This window comes from Cyanistes caeruleus, chromosome 6, assembly GCF_971803275.1.
Source record: "Cyanistes caeruleus chromosome 6, bCyaCae1.hap1.1, whole genome shotgun sequence".
Lineage (NCBI taxonomy): Eukaryota > Metazoa > Chordata > Aves > Passeriformes > Paridae > Cyanistes > Cyanistes caeruleus.
In genome coordinates this window covers 58,056,178-58,073,485 of record NC_141706.1, presented here as the reverse complement: position 1 = coordinate 58,073,485, position 17,308 = coordinate 58,056,178, and the positions used below count along the sequence as shown (strand labels likewise).

At 44.2% G+C, this 17,308-nt stretch overlaps 2 protein-coding genes across 2 annotated transcripts; one reads left to right on the top strand and one right to left on the bottom strand.

Annotated features, from left to right (window-relative positions):
• Positions 1–1,517: 1,517 nt before the first annotated feature.
• Positions 1,518–9,619, bottom strand: LOC147652717 (uncharacterized). Its single transcript, XM_086895157.1, has 4 exons — positions 9,602–9,619; positions 9,168–9,551; positions 8,580–9,051; positions 1,518–8,409 (listed from the first exon to the last, which is right to left on the bottom strand). Exons 1-4 carry the CDS (start codon positions 9,617–9,619, stop codon positions 8,096–8,098), a joined length of 1,188 nt encoding a protein of 395 aa, XP_086751283.1. The 3' UTR covers positions 1,518–8,095.
• A 668-nt stretch (positions 9,620–10,287) lies between these two features.
• On the top strand, positions 10,288–17,063 carry HSP90AA1 (heat shock protein 90 alpha family class A member 1). Its single transcript, XM_086892132.1, has 11 exons — positions 10,288–10,367; positions 12,102–12,260; positions 12,355–12,721; positions 13,181–13,314; positions 13,784–14,092; positions 14,193–14,358; positions 14,619–14,809; positions 14,941–15,088; positions 15,434–15,702; positions 15,824–16,157; positions 16,314–17,063. The coding sequence occupies exons 2-11, from the start codon at positions 12,102–12,104 to the stop codon at positions 16,421–16,423; spliced, it is 2,187 nt and encodes a 728-aa protein (XP_086748258.1). The 5' UTR covers positions 10,288–10,367; the 3' UTR covers positions 16,424–17,063.
• Positions 17,064–17,308: the final 245 nt, after the last annotated feature.

Genomic DNA, 17,308 nt, shown 5'->3' with positions numbered 1-17,308 from the left:
ATACATGCTTGTAGCTGAAGATCATAACTATGCAGGTGAAGCAATAACCTCTGATTATGCATTTTATATTGATGTATACTAAAGCTGTGCTTTCAGGGGCAAAGATGTCTCCTGACATATTTAGATATGCTTCTGAAAGAGGTCTGGTTGGCAGTGACTAACTAGTAATTCTGGATTTTAAGCCAGACTTATTATGGCTCTAGTTCCAAAAGTGAGAACAGATGAGCAGAAGGCAATTTAGGAAGGTACTTCGAATGCCAGGTGCATCAGTATTATTTAATGAATTAATTCTGCAAAAATGCAAAGCCAAGTTGGAAATACTTGGAAATTACAGGTCTCATATGATCTGTAATTATGTTTATTCATACAAACCCAAGGACACGCAGGGGAATTCATCAAGATGGAAATAACATGCAAATTAAATAATATGATAGGAATGTGACTTACAGAGGTTTCTAGAAAAAGAATGCCCTCCTGTAATTTTCTGTCTTGAACTACAAAGGAGAAGGAAGCCAAGCTATCACGGTTATTTTTAGTATAAATTCAGAACTGTATTTCTGTCAGATGAAACAAACTTGAACAGTTCTATAGAGCCACAGCCAAGAGAGATATTTCATTTTGAACAAATGGTCTGAGGAAACACAATTTTAGGGTAGTCATTAGAAAGAACAGCTATGCCCTGAGGAAGAAAAGCCAAAAAATCCCTTCTTTTACTATCCCAATCTTTTGATGCCCCTTTGCTTTACTTTGCTTTGTAGATCTACTGTGAAGGACAGCCAAAACAAGAAACAGAAATTGCATTCTGTTATAATTTTTTTTAATAGTTTTGCTTTATAAAAAAAGAACTTGACTGGTTAGAGTGAACTTGCTGCTTTTATTTTAAACACTAGACATTTAAAAAGTAATTTGAATTTGACAAAATAAAAGTTCTTTCACTCTTCCAGATATATCTAATCCAAATAAAGCAGAGATGAAGAAATTCTGGGCTGTCAGTGTCTGAAACAGTTTTAAGTTTGTCAGTCACAAGAGTCATTGCAACTCCCACAGTGCTGGAAGACCTGTCCTGGAGGGGTTTTCTTCCTTGTTTTGTTTTGTCAGTGATGGGGGGGGGAAAAGGCAGAGGTATCTGCCAGCACCCCTCTGGAAATAACCTGGTGACTTCCAGTAGCTGTGGTCTGTCCTACTTTCCCAGAGCAGAGCAGCTGCATTATACTGACCTGCATATTAACTGGCTAAGAATACCCTCGGCTCAGCTGACTGCAAAGCAGGATTTCAGCATAAGGAGCCAAGTTACATCAGAAGATTTGCCTCAGTATGGCAGGAAGCATCTCCTTGAAAGAGATGAAACCCGATTTTTCCGTCTAATTCACTATGCCTGGTTCCTGTAACACACAGATAAATTTGTAATGATTAATCAAGTACTTACACAGCTCTTGACAAAATTTCTCCAAGTACCTACCCACAGTCAGCTTTAATCAGAATATCTTACTGCTACTATTCTTTTTTTTCCAACATTCTTTTGTGGCGAGGAAGCTGGGATTCAGAGTTCTTCTGTTTTTTCACAAGAAGTAAATCTTTTGATCTGTCTGACACAGCAAGAAAATAACACTAAATTGTGCCTAAGTAGAGTGTTCATCACAGATAGTTGTTAAGTTTTAATCTGTGATTATCTGAAAGAACTCCATAATTTTTGTACCTTGTTTTTTTTCCCATCAATATCTTGTTAATAAAATGGAAGTACTGTCTGTAATATGAAAAAAAAGGGCCTACCCAGAATATATGGACAAATTTTGATTAATTTCTTGCCTTTTTTTTTTTTTACAAGTATAGAGTGTCAAATTATGGAGCATTTCCTGTTTGAAATACTAGAAGAATCAACCTGATTGACATCTATTTTAAATGGTCACAATCTCCCATCCTGAAAAATGTGGATCCTGAGCTTGAACATTTTTAAAATTTCTATGACCTCTAAGACCTTTATTGAAACATGCTTCATGATGAAATTTGAATCCTCTAGATGTGTAGCAGACTCACAGTATACCACACAGCATATACTGAATTCTGAATAGCTGACTTCAAGTATTTTTTCACAGTTATTGCAGCACAGCACAATTACCAAGGTGACAATAACAAAATTTTTCCAAGTTTTCCTTGACCTTCAGAAAGAAAGAAGACAGCAAGTTTGTAAGCAGTTCTCTGGACTGTGAGGTATTCTGCCTGGACACCTCTTCGAAGGAGTGACAAGAGTCAGCCTTGGCCAAGGCTTCTTACAGATCTTTTTCACAGAACTCCTTTCGTACTGGTCAGATCCAAGGTAACTTGGCTTTGTGACATCAGAACTACTTTTGACCTATAATTGAGATTTAATAAATAATTAAAAATCCTCCATGCAAATTCTTTCTAGAATCAGGTTTATCAGATTAACACCAATTTAAGCAGTTGTTCTGCAAGAGTCTTCAATTCTTTCTATGCCCTCTTTAAAGTGAAATGATTGAGGTTATTGCACACAGTATCCTCAATAAAAATGTGTAATTGATTTTCTTTAACCTAGTTCATCCTGACTCCAGCTATCACTGCTTAGTAAACCTACTTTCTCAGCTCTTTACACAACTAAAATTCCATTCACAACTAAATCTGAAAGTGTGATCTCCATACTAGATTGCTCTCTCTTTCCCTCTGATTTCTAAGGTAAACCTGTCTATGAAGTTTTTTCTCTTTGCTTCTAGGAAATGTACTTATAAAGAAGAAGATGCTTTGGAAGTGTTCCTGAACTATGAAGGCCTTTCCAACAATTGTTCTTCCTTTTGCTGAAGTCACCAGAGTAATTTGATCCCAAAGGTATCTTCTTTATATAAAATCTTCCTAATGCAAAAATACATAATCTTTCTTATCTGCTTGAAACACATAACTAGAACTTACCTTCTGTGCCACTATTTAAAATGAATTGAAAATTTATTTCCTACTATCAACTCTTCTTTCATGTCGTAATCACCTAACTTTGAAAAGTCATCTGTCATCAGCAATTTGCAAAATCAGTACTATTGCATCAAGAATGTTAGTGAAGTACAGAACTCATGCTTTGTGACATAATTACCAATAGTATCCAACATTTAGAAGGTGGCTTGAAGGAGAGTTTTGTCTCCAAATCTACCACACACAAAATAGTATGTAAGTGCTCTACACATACCTACACTTGACAGCAAATATGCAAGAGTGCTCAGTTGCTATAGGTACTAAACCCACAACCTTTACTGTTATACTGAATTAATCCCCTAGAACTTGAGTATGTACAGGGAAAAAAGTGTCAGGTTTATTTCCACGCTTGCTGATACTGGGGCTCTATGAAGTTATTTTTCTAACGCTGTAACTTTACCATCACTATTGTTTTTAACATCTTCATGGGAAGTCTAGGGTTTTGTTTGTCTAGGGACTTTTTACTTCAAACCTTCTGCTGTCTGGAAGGGCTTTTTCTCCAAGCTTCTTGTCCTTCTGAATCAGGATCTATTGAAACTTATGCCTATGAATAGAACAAAGCTCTTAACCATGGATAATAAGTTATAGCTGCCACCATACCTCTTGTTCTCCCTCCAAAGTTTACAGTTTTATGTAACTGTTCCTGATTTAAGGGAGCTCTGACAGGCATGACATTCTCCTGTCACTCTCCAAGCCATGTAACTGTGTGCCCTGGTTTTTTGGTCCCATGCTAGACAGAGGCCGCACACATTTCCACGAACAGGTACTGCAGTCATCTTACTAGGCTCTTAAAACAAAAAACAGAACCAGAGAGTGAAAGAAACACTTTTAACTTGGTGGAAGGCAAAGTGTCTCGTATAGTTCAGTTGGCATAGGTATCATGCTTGATCTATATGTATAATTTCAGCTAAGAAGTACATAATTATGTAATTGTTCTGGAAAAGTGTAAAACATTATATAAGGTCTAAAACTATAAAGAAATATGCTTTGTTGCAGTCATAAGGGAATACTAAGATGAGGAAAAATTAAAAATATCAAATTTGAGTTGTTATAAAGCTAACCTATTAATTTTGCAACAAACACACATGAAGTAATTTATGATAAGACTGAACAATTATTCTGGGACCTTATCAATGTCCCATGAATCCAGGCCTTTCCATTCTCATTCTCTCAGCTTTCCTATGCAGCTAAGTTTTACATATCTATATAAATATATGTTATATAATAGATATAAAAATTATAATTGACATTTGTTAGTAGTGAAATTGTCGACTTCTACTATAACAAATATATTCTTGTTCAACAGTAAGTCCCTTTAGAATTCCTTCTGAGAGAAATGACTGATGGTTCTCACAGTCCCTGACACATACTTCAAGAACTATAAACTCTTAGGGAAAAAGAATGTACAGAGCCCATGGTCCATGCAATTATTGCTGCCACCTGCAGTTCCACAGTACAACTACATTGTATGAGATCGATTCTGTTCTTTGCCTCTTAAGTAGCTTCTTCACCAGAAAAACATTTCTTCTAAGTGGCTATCGATCCTATTTCTAATATAAATCACCTTTTTCTGTGACCTACAGATCTTATGATCACTTTAGCTTCCAGCAAGCAATGAGAAAGCACAAAAGAAGAGAGCCTGGGAAATTGTTTTAAGAAAACATGAAGCTTTGCTCAGACAGATATCCATTCCCAGCTTTACATTTCATTATGATAACACATATTTTACATGCATAATTCCATATGTTAAAGCAAACTAGACATATATTACCACATCTTTCTACTTACATCATTCTTCTGAAATCTACTGTTAAGCAGTTTCAGTTGCTGCTGCTTTGTTTTCCTCCAGTAAACCCTGAAGCACTGAGATAACATGGCAAAACTGTCTCAGAACTCAAACAAAATAAATTTTAAAGCAATGCTATAAAAGCATTAAGGCTACAACACCAAACACTCAGAAGTTAAGTTAAATGCTGGAATTCAAATACTCAATGCAAATGTTTTTAAATTTGTTTGTGGCTTGTAAAAAACAAAAAAATCTTCTTCAGCAATACAGAAAAAACCTCTGATTGAATTAAGAATACCCCCTGTATTCCTGGGTGTTATTTCAACACTTTGAACATTAAATAACTTCCTTTCAGCCAACTTTCACTTTGTTCTTTTTAAATATTATAACATTCACATAGCAAGGAGTTCTATGAAATTGTGTAATTAAAGACTCTATTAGGATGCAAATGAATACAGAGAACAAGTATGGGACTAATCCTTAGGAAACCAGGAAATGCACAATGGAGGCTTTCTGCTAAGGAGTGTCTTGTTGGTGAGTTGGGGTCAGCTGTCCCAGCTGTGTCCCCTCACAGCTTCTTGTGCCACCCCGGCCTCCTTGCTGGGGGTCAGTGTGAGGAGCACAAAAGGCCTTGGTGATGTTCAAACACTGCTCAGCAATAACACAAACATGTCTGAGTTATCAACACTGTTTTCAGCACAAATTCAAAATATAACTCCATGCTGGCTGCTGTGAAGAAAATTAACTCTACCCCAACGAAAACCAGCACATTCTCTTGGTTGAAGAATGAATCTATCTCACTCAGAATTTCCTCCAAAATTAACTCTGGCACGAACCAAGTTTGGAACCAGTCTTTTTTTCTATTTTTCTTCTTGCCTAAAAGTGAAGCAATACAAAAACTGGGATCAGTTAAAATAGAGTAACCATAGGAACAAAGTATCTATATTTGCTAGCCCTCACTCCATAACTGAACAAAAAGGATACAGGTTATTCACAAGTCATGAAGAAAATATGTGTTTTACACAGGCACAGAGGAACTCAGATTAAGCAGAGCTGGGAAAACTTAGATGGGTTGGTATGAGATGACATGCTCCCAGTGCACTTGTCAAACAACTTTGACAAAAGAAATCAGTCTCTTTTGAAAGCTGAATAGTACAACCACAAAAGAGAAAACAGAATGATGTGACTGGAGATTAGACAGTATAAAGGCATGTGATCCTGCAGACATATGCAAAACCTCCCATAGGTCTTCACATGCTTGAAATTACATACATCCCTAAGTCTGAATCACTGGACTCCCATTAATCCAGACATTAGAAAGGAAAATACTTTCTTAAACATATTGAATATTTTTATGAAAGCGGCACCCCTAAAATTCTGGACACCTCAAAAGGAGAGCACACAAGAAAATTTAGTAGGATATTGCTTGATAAAATGCTTGGACAGATTTCCATATATTGCAATATGTTCTCTGAAGTACAGAAGTTATTTGGATGCAAATACATTTTAGAAAGCGTTTCAGTCAATGCAGTCTGAATGTAAGAAAGTTTCAGCCTAATAGACTCATTCTACAGAATTTATACTATACCATGACTATTTTTTAATCTAAGATAAAACATGGAAGTTATATCATTATGCCTGAGTGTAGCTGCCACACTTTATTAGGACAGTGGTAAAGAGCCACTAGGCTGCTTTATGGAAGCAGACAACCAAAGCAGCTGTCAGATCACTCAAATCATAGTCACTGTGCAAAGAAAGGAACTTGTCGTACTCAAGAAAGCATTTTGATGCACATTATTTCCTACAGGCATACATGTTTGAGACAAAGGAAGAGAAATGCATGGAGAAGCACCTCAAAATCAAACTTGAAGAGAGTACAGAAAAAAACCAGCCAAAGTAAGTACCAAGAAGGTGACCCGGACATAAATGCAGAATTTCTGAGGCTGAGTGTTGTCTGAAATCCAGCTTTTTCAGTAACTTAGAACAGTGAGCAAATAACCTCACCCTTAAAGCCTGATTTCTCCTGCGGGCTGAGCAGCAGCTCATCTATACACCCTTTTATGTTGTTGACACCACAATTAGTTTTTCCACCTAATTAAAATAATCTGCAGATCCTGTATTTTGGCCAACTGCTTGGGTCAGATCTGGAGCACCAGGATTTAGAAGGGCAGAGTCCTTTAAGATATTGCAGTACAATGCATGTACTGATCCAGATACTGCAGAAACTGCAGCAAGACAAGCTGTAATTTTAATTCCTTGGTGTTCCTACATGTTTTACACATGTACTTAATATATCTTGTCAGAATACTGAGAACTCCCTGAAAACATAATGCTACAACAAAATCAAGCCAGTGGACCCCAATTCAGATCTGTTTGTCTGGGTTAAAACTGCAGGATAACCAATGCAAAGGACGTTAAGTTCAGCATGAGGATTTTTGAGTAAATGTGTTAATGGATCTAAGTATTGGAATATCTAAATCATGCTAGCCAGTCTATTTCAGATGCTCAACTTGGAGAAAGGCAGGTTAAGCAACTTAAACTTTAATTCCCTCAAGTCAGACAGATGTTGAACTAGACAGGAGTCTGGGGCACATCAAAGAGCCAAAAGAAAATGGAAAGAAGTTGCACCTGAGATCAATTTTTGCAACAGAAGCAATGTTATTTTTACTCCTCAAATAAATAGCTATTCTTTAGAGGAAGGAGATTTGTCTAGATTCATGCTTACATCAGTGCACAATTTTAACATGTAGTTTCTCTTGGTATTTATATCCTTGAAAGTGGATCAGCTCCAAGAAGAAAGTTTCAGAAGTCTGTGTCTGGAACACATGGGATGCAGATCATTCTCCTGAGATGCGAAAGATCTGCATTTAACTCCCTGCTCCCAATCAGGTCATTCAGGATATAAAAATACCCGCCCTGCTAAATGCTGCAATCACAGAGCTGCTGGGTATAATGAGACGTGTACATATCAAAGCCTTTAGACAGGATATGTAAATGTATGTATAAAGGTGTCTCTTGCAGTGCCCTTTGAACATCAGCCGAGATTTCCCAGATGAACTGGCAAAGGCCATGTTCAGGCTGAGAATCCCAGCGGGTTTCAGGCTGTGGGCTATTACAAACCAAACAGCACTGGCCTACGCCTCATGTCTACTATTAGCACTTAAATCCTTAAGTAACTGCATAGCTATGTAGGTCTGCTGAGCCGCTTGGATTCGGTCCCACGGCTCTTTTTACCCTGTGCAAGTGCACAGACTGAGAGGCAGAATTTTGTTAACTCACAGACTTATACCTGCTGCGTGAGAACCAGTGTTGCTTTCCCTGAGCAGGCGAAACGCGTTACCACAGCATCCCTAAGCTGTGATTCACCCGGCTACGCCCGGCGGCGCGGCCGGATCCTGCCCGGCGAGCAGGGCAAGGGGAGCGGCGCCGCCCTCCCGCAGCCCCTCGTCCCAGCCCAGGGGATGGCAGCACCTGATGTACCAGCACTGCTGCACACCTAAATCTGCAGGCCAACACAACTGCACACCTCCACCTGTGCACACACACAGCCACACACCTGCACACACACCTGCACACAACTGCACACCTCCACCTGTGCACACACAGCCACACAACTGCACACACACAGCCACACAACTGCACACCTCCACCTGCACACACACAGCCACACAACTGCACACCTCCACCTGTGCACACACACAGCCACACAACTGCACACCTCCACCTGTGCACACACATAGCAACACTCCTGCACACATAGCCACACAACTGTACACCTCCATCTGTGCACACACAGCACCACACAACTGCACACCTCCACCTGTGCACACACACAGCCACACACCTGCACACACACCGCCACACAACTGCACACCTCCACCTGTGCACACACAGCCACACAACTGCACACACACAGCCACACAACTGCACACCTCCACCTGCACACACACAGCCACACACCTGCACACCTCCACCTGTGCACACACACAGCCACACACCTGCACACACACCGCCACACAACTGCACACACACAGCCACACAACTGCACACCTCCACCTGTGCACACACAGCCACACAACTGCACACACACAGCCACACAACTGCACACCTCCACCTGTGCACACACACAGCCACACACCTGCACACACACCGCCACACAACTGCACACACACAGCCACACAACTGCACACCTCCACCTGTGCACACACACAGCCACACACCTGCACACCTCCACCTGTGCACACACAGCCACACAACTGCACACACACAGCCACACAACTGCACACCTCCACCTGTGCACATACAGCCACACAACTGCACACACACAGCCACACAACTGCACACCTCCACCTGCACACACACAGCCACACAACTGCACACCTCCACCTGTGCACACACACAGCCACACAACTGCACACACACCGCCACACAACTGCACACCTCCACCTGTGCACACACATAGCAACACTCCTGCACATACAGCCACACAACTGCACACCTCCACCTGCACACACACCGCCACACAACTGCACACACAGCCACACAACTGCACACCTTCACCTGTGCACACACACCCACAGTCCTGCACACCTTCACCTGTGCACACACACCCACAGTCCTGCACACCTGCACCTGTGCACACACACAGCCACACACCTGCACACACAGCCACACAACTGCACACCTCCACCTGTGCACACACACACACAGTCCTGCACACCTCCACCTGTCCACCCCCACGCAGCTGCACCTCTGCACACCTGCACGCCCGCACTCCTGCACAGCCACATATCTTAAATCCCTAACTTAAATCCTTGAGCTCGCACAGCTAAACCTACATACCTGCGCACCCTCACACATCCGCACCCCACACCCTCACACACCCGCACCCCTGCGCTCCCACACAGCCGCACGCCGGCGCACCGGCCACGCAGCAGACACAGGGTTCAGCACGGGGAGAGAGAGGGTGGTCCTGGATCCGAACCCCAGCGCTGGACCGCTCTCGGCAGGAGTGGTGGGGCTCCCGGAGTTTTCCAGGCCTTTCCCTGCCGCTCCGCGGGGGCGGGGAGAGAACGGAGGAGAATGGGGGAGAAGAGACCCCGGCCCCACCCCCTTCTAGGACGTTCGGAACGAGGCTCGGCAGCGAGTGACGTCATCCGGTCCGCGCTCAACCGCCCCGGGCCCCGCCCCTTCACCGCCGGCCCGCGCGGCCCCCGCGCTTGCGCCCGCCTCCTTCCTGCTTCCCCCCGCCCCGCGGATTCCCGGCCCAGCCAATCGCTGGTGGCGCAGCGGGGCGGGGCGGGGGGAGCGCGCGCGCTCGCGCCCATTCAGCCGCCGGCCCCGCGGCGCCTGTCGCGGACAGCTGTGATTGGCTGCGAGCGGCACGGCCCCGCCCCTCGGCCGGCTTGTTCCGCCCCCGCCTCGCGGCCCCCTCCTCGCGCCCCCCCGCGCCAGCGGTGAAGGTTCCCGATGGTTCTGGAAGGAGGCGGATCCCGCCGTATATAAATCGGGCGGGCAGTGGGGAGCGCGCACTAGTGAGGTTATAGCGGAGCGTGAGAGCCGTGTCACAGCGCCACCGAGGAGAGCAGCACCCCTTCCCCCTGCCAAGGTGAGCGGTGGGGGTGGTAGCCGGCGGTGGATCGGCGCAGGGAGTGTTTTCTGACCGAATCCTGGGGCTCGGTGGTTGAGGGTGCGGGGCTCGTGTTCGGAGTTGGGTGGGGGTGGGGTGTGCTGCACGAGCCGCGTGGCGCAGGTCGTGCTTCCCTCCGTGTATTTTTAGATACTGGGAAAAGTGATTTGGGCTCATAGTGCGGGTATGGCTGAGAAAGAGAGCAGTATTGATAATTCTGAATCCAAATGGATAAATTTGTGTTCTTGTAGGAATAGCGGTAGAGGTGAGCAAACCGAGCAGTTCCTTGGGGGGATTTGGTATCGTAGCGGACCTGGGGGTGTAGGTGGCGGTCAGGGAAGGCTGTTCTTGTCCCGGGGTGCAGCTGCAGCGCCGCCTCCGCTTCGCAGCGTGCTCGGGAGGGCTGTGGGGGGCTGAGGTATCAGCGGAGGTACCGGGTGGCTGGAGAGAGTCACTCTCAATGAGGGCACCCAGCCATGAGCGTGCAAGATGGAGGAGCTGCGGTGGTGGGGGGAGGGTGCTCCGGACCGGGAAGGTGGCGGGGGCGAGAGGGGGAACGAAAGGAGCCAGGACTAGGAAAAGGGAGCGGCGGCGGTGGGGAAAGAAATAGGGGCTAGCGGGAGAATGAGCTGAGTTACTGTGGGGGAAGGAGCGGGGGCCAGAGAAAAGGAGTGCCAAGAATGAAGAGAGCGAAGGGGGAAAGAGTGGGGGCGGCAGGAAGGAAGGAGCGGGAGAAAAGGGGAATGTAGGCGGGAAAGAAAGGGGGATGGGGAGAAAGAGCAGCGTGAAGGGGCAGGAGTGTGGGGGCAAGGAAGCGAGGCCGGGAGCGGGCTCGGGGGCTGCTCGGCACCGCAGCGCTTGAGGGGGGGGCGGAATGCGCGGGCGGGGCTGAGGGGGGCAGGGAAGGCTCTGGCAGTTTCTAGAACGTCTGGTGGTACCGGCGGGCGCCGCCAGGGGGCGCTGCACCTCCGCCGCCGCTCGGGGGCGCGGTCCGGGCTCGGGCGGGGGAGCCGGGGCCGCCTCGCGGCGGTGGCCGGGCCTGCGCCCTGCGGCCGCGCCGCTTCCTTCTGTAGCCATTAGAGCCGGGTTGCGGTTGGACAGATCTCCCTGGGGCGAAATCCGCCGCCCCTGAGGCTTGGCTCTCGTAGCACGGGGGGCAAATGGGGGCAGCAGGTACCCGGTGAAGGACGAGTATTTATTAATGTAAATATTTGTCCAGAGAAACGGGTTCGATTGAGCAGTGTTGGTACAAAAGTGAGAGCTGTGTATAGTGTTCGCTGCTGGACGTGATAGCTGTCCATGTGTATGAGAAGTAATGGGGGGATGCGAATAAGAGAGAACCCAAGTAAAAGTTTCAGGTATTTCCGTGAGAAGGGAAAATAAAGGTCCCGTATTAATCCATGAACTAAGGAAGGAGAGAGAAAAAGTGCGGTCTTATCCTAAGTGCTGTAAGGTAAAGTGAGTGTAAAGGAAGCCTGTAGTTAAAGTTCTGTCATATATCGTCTGCATTCCTTAAAATTTCTGAATGATTACTGGCTGGGAGTAGGACTTGGGAAGTTTTGTTTTTTTTTTAATACATGTGTGTTCCCTGGTGCTGAAAACACGTGGTTAAAAAACTTGATTTCAGAATGCCATTGTCACTGCCTGCCGAAGGATATGTTAGCTAAGCTGTTCCGGATGGAATTTCAACTCCTCCCTCTTCTTCCTTCACAGATGCCGGAAGCTGTGCAAACTCAGGACCAACCAATGGAGGAGGAGGTGGAGACCTTTGCCTTTCAGGCTGAGATTGCTCAGTTGATGTCTCTGATCATCAACACTTTCTACTCCAATAAGGAAATCTTCCTTCGTGAGCTGATTTCCAATTCCTCAGATGTAAGTAACAAAATTAGTCTGGTTAATTCTGACAGTTACTGAAATTTTCAAGGAATAGCCAGGGAATGTTAAAGCCTGTCTTGTTCTTTTATAGGCTCTGGATAAGATAAGATATGAAAGCTTGACTGACCCAAGCAAGCTGGATTCTGGAAAAGAGCTGAAAATTAACCTGATTCCAAACAAGCATGATCGCACTCTTACCATTGTGGATACTGGCATTGGGATGACCAAAGCTGACCTGGTCAACAACCTTGGTACCATTGCCAAGTCTGGCACCAAGGCTTTCATGGAAGCCCTGCAGGCAGGGGCTGATATCTCCATGATTGGTCAGTTCGGTGTTGGCTTCTACTCCGCCTACCTGGTTGCTGAAAAGGTGACAGTGATCACCAAGCACAACGATGATGAGCAGTACGCTTGGGAGTCCTCAGCTGGAGGGTCCTTCACTGTCAGACTGGATAATGGTGAGTGTTCAGTGCTCTTGCTCAATGATGATTTTTAAAGATGCTTGGCAATGATACATAGTCTGCTTTGGAAAAGGACACAAGATAGAAAGAATTAATACAAGTAATGTGTCACATCTTGCTATTCTAGTTGGCATAATTCAGTATATATTGAATGCCCAGGTGAATGGTGCATTAAGCTTTCAAAGCTTAAAACATGAAAAAATATTAGTCAAATTTCAATGATGTGTGCAGAGTCTTCAGAGACTCTGAACAGAGTAGTAAACATGTTCTGAAGCTTGTTTGAAATACACGCAGGGTACAGTAAACTTGAGAAAGTGTAAATTAACAGCCTAGGTTAGGTTACATGGAAGCTTTGTTTTCCTAATGGTGAAAATGTGGCTGGTGGAGCATTGCATTTTTAAAGTGTTACATTAAGTCTGCTGCAGCAAAGTGTAAAGCATGTAAACTCCATTCTAGGTGAACCACTGGGCCGTGGAACAAAAGTCATCCTGCATCTTAAAGAAGATCAAACTGAATACCTGGAAGAGCGGCGAATCAAGGAAATCGTGAAGAAGCACTCTCAGTTCATTGGCTACCCAATTACACTCTTTGTACGTATCTTACATTAAATGCTACACAAGTATCACCACTTTAACATGTGAGAGTTAGTGTAAGAAGGAGCAGTTAATCTTTCTTTGGTTAGTTTCAGTTTCTCCCAATACGTTATATGGAGAAATTCTGGGGAAGTGTAGTTCCATTACTTACAACTGCATTTCACAGGACTAGATGAAAAAAAGAAGACGTTTTCTAAGCCAATAATGTTGGTTACCAAATGATTAATTCATCTGGGTGTATTGAGTCATTCAGTGTAGTGAAAGTGAACAGTAAGAACTTCGCTAATAGCACATGGAGACAACCACCACTTGTGTCAGCACCCAGAATGAGAGTCCTTGGAATGTGGATAGGACAGCTTGACACTGTGAAATTCCCTGGCTTTGTGAGGCTGCAAGGGGTACCTTAGAACTGCTACTTAGTAATTCTACAGCTTTTGGAATTTTAACTACTGATGCTGTTCTGTAGGTGGAGAAGGAGCGTGATAAGGAGGTGAGCGATGATGAGGCTGAGGAAAAGGAGGAGGAAAAAGAAGAGAAGGAAGAAAAGACAGAGGATAAACCAGAGATTGAGGATGTCGGTTCTGATGAAGAAGAAGAGAAGAAGGATGGAGATAAGAAGAAGAAGAAGAAGATCAAGGAGAAGTACATTGATCAGGAAGAGCTCAACAAGACCAAGCCCATTTGGACCAGGAACCCAGATGACATAACCAATGAAGAATATGGAGAATTCTACAAGAGTCTGACTAATGACTGGGAAGACCACCTGGCTGTCAAAGTAAGTTTCTTGACATTTGTGTTTCTCATTTGGAGAGTTATGTGATTATTGCAGTGGAACCATGCAAATGGACTAAAATTATCATCTTGCTTTCTCACAGCACTTCTCTGTGGAAGGGCAGCTGGAATTCAGGGCTCTCCTCTTTGTCCCACGGCGTGCACCCTTCGATCTGTTTGAGAACAGGAAGAAGAAGAACAACATCAAACTGTATGTGCGCAGAGTTTTCATCATGGACAACTGTGAGGAACTGATCCCTGAATATCTGAGTGAGTATAATTGTGGGGAAAGTGTTGCCTAAGAGGTTAGAAGAACTGCTTAGCTATTCTGTAGTTTCCTTTTGTATATAAAGAAATTGGGGAAGGGGGAAGATTTCAATTCCAAACAGTTGCTGAGCAGTAATGCCTTAATTCGTGTTTACTGGAGTTCTTCAGAAACAAATCCATAATTTCTAATGGGCAGAGCCACATGTAGGTAGAGGGACCGGTAATATGTGAAACTAACAAAGATGTTTCTGTCATTTTTGCAGATTTCATGAGAGGTGTGGTAGACTCTGAGGATTTACCTCTGAATATTTCTCGTGAGATGCTGCAGCAAAGCAAGATCCTGAAAGTGATCCGGAAGAACTTGGTGAAGAAGTGCTTGGAACTTTTCACTGAGCTGGCTGAAGACAAGGAGAACTACAAGAAGTTCTATGAGCAGTTCTCCAAGAACATCAAGGTTTGTAGTCTTTCTGCTGAGCAGTGTGGATATTTGCACATGCAGATTGTTGTGCCTGAGCTCCTAAACTACAACAGTTCAGTACTTACTTGAGGGAATCACTTAGTGATTTTTCTTCCTGCTTATTGTAGCTTGGCATCCATGAGGACTCGCAGAACCGCAAGAAGCTCTCAGAATTACTGAGATACTACACATCTGCATCTGGTGATGAGATGGTCTCTCTGAAGGATTACTGCACTCGGATGAAGGAAAACCAGAAACATGTCTACTATATCACTGGTGAGTTGGGAGCTGAAATGGTCTGAAATGCTGTAGGTTTATCTTCTGGGGGATTTATAAATGCTGTTAGGGGGTTCCAGGTTCCAAATTCCCTTGCTTGGTAGTAATGGGAAGCGTTTCTTCACCTGGGACTCGGAAATAGAAATTGGCTTCAAAACAAGTTCGGAGTACTAGATGTTGGAGTGTCAGTTTAAGCAGCTTGAGTGTCCTTGGGCTGTCTGTGCCCCTGGGTTTTTTTCCTGTGGCTGGTACATGAAGCACCGCAGCTGTTGCATAGGCTCTGCAGAAGCTGAACAAGCTGCTGCTTGTGCTGAGGCTAATCTGTGGTGCTGTTGTGTGTTGCAGGTGAAACAAAGGATCAGGTGGCCAACTCTGCTTTTGTGGAGCGTCTTCGCAAGCATGGGCTGGAAGTCATCTACATGATTGAGCCTATCGATGAATACTGTGTGCAGCAGCTGAAGGAATTCGAAGGCAAGACCCTGGTTTCTGTAACAAAAGAGGGCTTGGAGCTTCCAGAAGATGAGGAGGAGAAAAAGAAGCAGGAGGAGAAAAAAGCAAAGTTTGAAAATCTCTGCAAGATAATGAAAGATATCCTTGAAAAGAAAGTAGAAAAGGTAAAAATAGTGCCATGTTTACATGTGTGTAAAAGTGCAGTCTAAAGAGAATTTAGGGTAAAGCAGTTTTACTTGTTAAAATGCTTAAATTGCAAACTTGTGCTTTGTATTCCCTCTGCAGGTTGTTGTGTCCAATCGTTTAGTTACTTCTCCCTGCTGCATTGTAACAAGTACATATGGCTGGACAGCCAACATGGAGAGGATTATGAAAGCGCAGGCATTAAGGGACAACTCTACAATGGGATACATGGCAGCAAAGAAACACCTGGAGATTAATCCTGATCATTCCATCATTGAAACACTGAGGCAGAAAGCAGAGGCTGATAAGAATGACAAGTCTGTGAAGGATCTTGTCATCCTGCTGTATGAGACAGCACTCCTGTCCTCTGGCTTCAGCTTAGAAGATCCTCAGACACATGCCAACCGCATTTATAGAATGATCAAACTTGGGCTGGGTAAGTTCCCAAATCTGTCCTGGCTCAAGTGGACTTGGGGTGTTACTATCTTGGTCCTGCTTGGTAGTGTGGAAAATGAGCCCTTCAGGTGATGTGCTGTGGAGGTGAAATGTTTGTGTTGTCAGCACTAATGGGGGGTGTGTGTTTCCTGCACAGGCATTGATGAAGATGACACTGCTGCAGAAGAAGCCAGTCCAGCAGTCACTGAGGAGATGCCACCTCTTGAGGGAGATGATGACACATCACGCATGGAGGAGGTGGATTAAACCAGTTTACAGGAACTCATGAATGTTTTCCTTGGCTAATATGAATAAGTTATATTTTGTATATTATGAATGTTACCTGCCAAAAAAAAAAATCTTTGACACTTTGTCTGCATTCCCTCTTTATATTTATTTTCAAAGATGTTATACCTTTATTTTTGTTACATTGCTTTTTCAGCTGATGTGAGATACAAATGCCATTGAGGGAATATTTTCTTTAACACTGTACAACCCTAAACAGGCAAGTAAGGAGTTAGTTATTTTTGTCTGTATTAGCTGGTTGCAGGTGGCAGGGTTTTTGACTTATTCTTAATTGCCAGAAATGTGGGAAGAAGTAACGAAGATGGGAAGACATCAGGGTGTTCAAGTTTGTTTAGTGTTCCACAGCTCTTCAACTCTTACGTGTCTAACATACAGTACCTAGTAACTAGGTATCTAGGAGAGCTGAATCTCTTGGGGAAGCTTTAATCCTTCTGCTCCTAACAAGGTCTTGATGTTTAAAGTTGTTTTTTATACTGTTCAAGGATTCTGGATTGCACTCTACCATAGAATAGAATCCACTGTAAATCTCTATTGTGACTTATGCAACTCTGCATGTACAGTTCAAACCTAGAACTGTAAGAATAAAAGTGTTAAGAATTGAGCTGTGTCACTGACTTGTCTGTTCACACCGAAACAAAACTGCTCTGCCTATGCCCACAGGAGTTGTTGTGCTGGAGCCTGAGCTCCAGCTGCTGTGCTTTAAGTCTAATTAACAGGGTGTGCTTGGTGATCCCACTACAAACCAGAGCTGGAAATGTCTCTGGAAAAGTGGTTATTACACATCACACAGCCTGCCAGGGAATACTTGGTTGTGCTGTATTCTGTGTTCCTTGGCATTTGTCTTAC

Coding starts and splice junctions, on each gene's coding strand:
- LOC147652717 (XM_086895157.1), bottom strand. Junction 9,052..9,167: donor GTGGCGGTGTGTGTGCAGTT/GTGTGGCTGTGT, acceptor GTATGTGCACAG/GTGGAGGTGTGCAGTTGTGT. Junction 8,410..8,579: donor GTGGCTGTGTGTGTGCACAG/GTGGAGGTGTGC, acceptor GTGTGTGTGCAG/GTGGAGGTGTGCAGTTGTGT.
- HSP90AA1 (XM_086892132.1), top strand. CDS start 12,102: ATGCCGGAAGCTGTGCAAACTCAGGACCAACCAATGGAGGAGGAGGTG. Junction 13,315..13,783: donor GCTACCCAATTACACTCTTT/GTACGTATCTTA, acceptor GCTGTTCTGTAG/GTGGAGAAGGAGCGTGATAA. Junction 16,158..16,313: donor AATGATCAAACTTGGGCTGG/GTAAGTTCCCAA, acceptor TTTCCTGCACAG/GCATTGATGAAGATGACACT.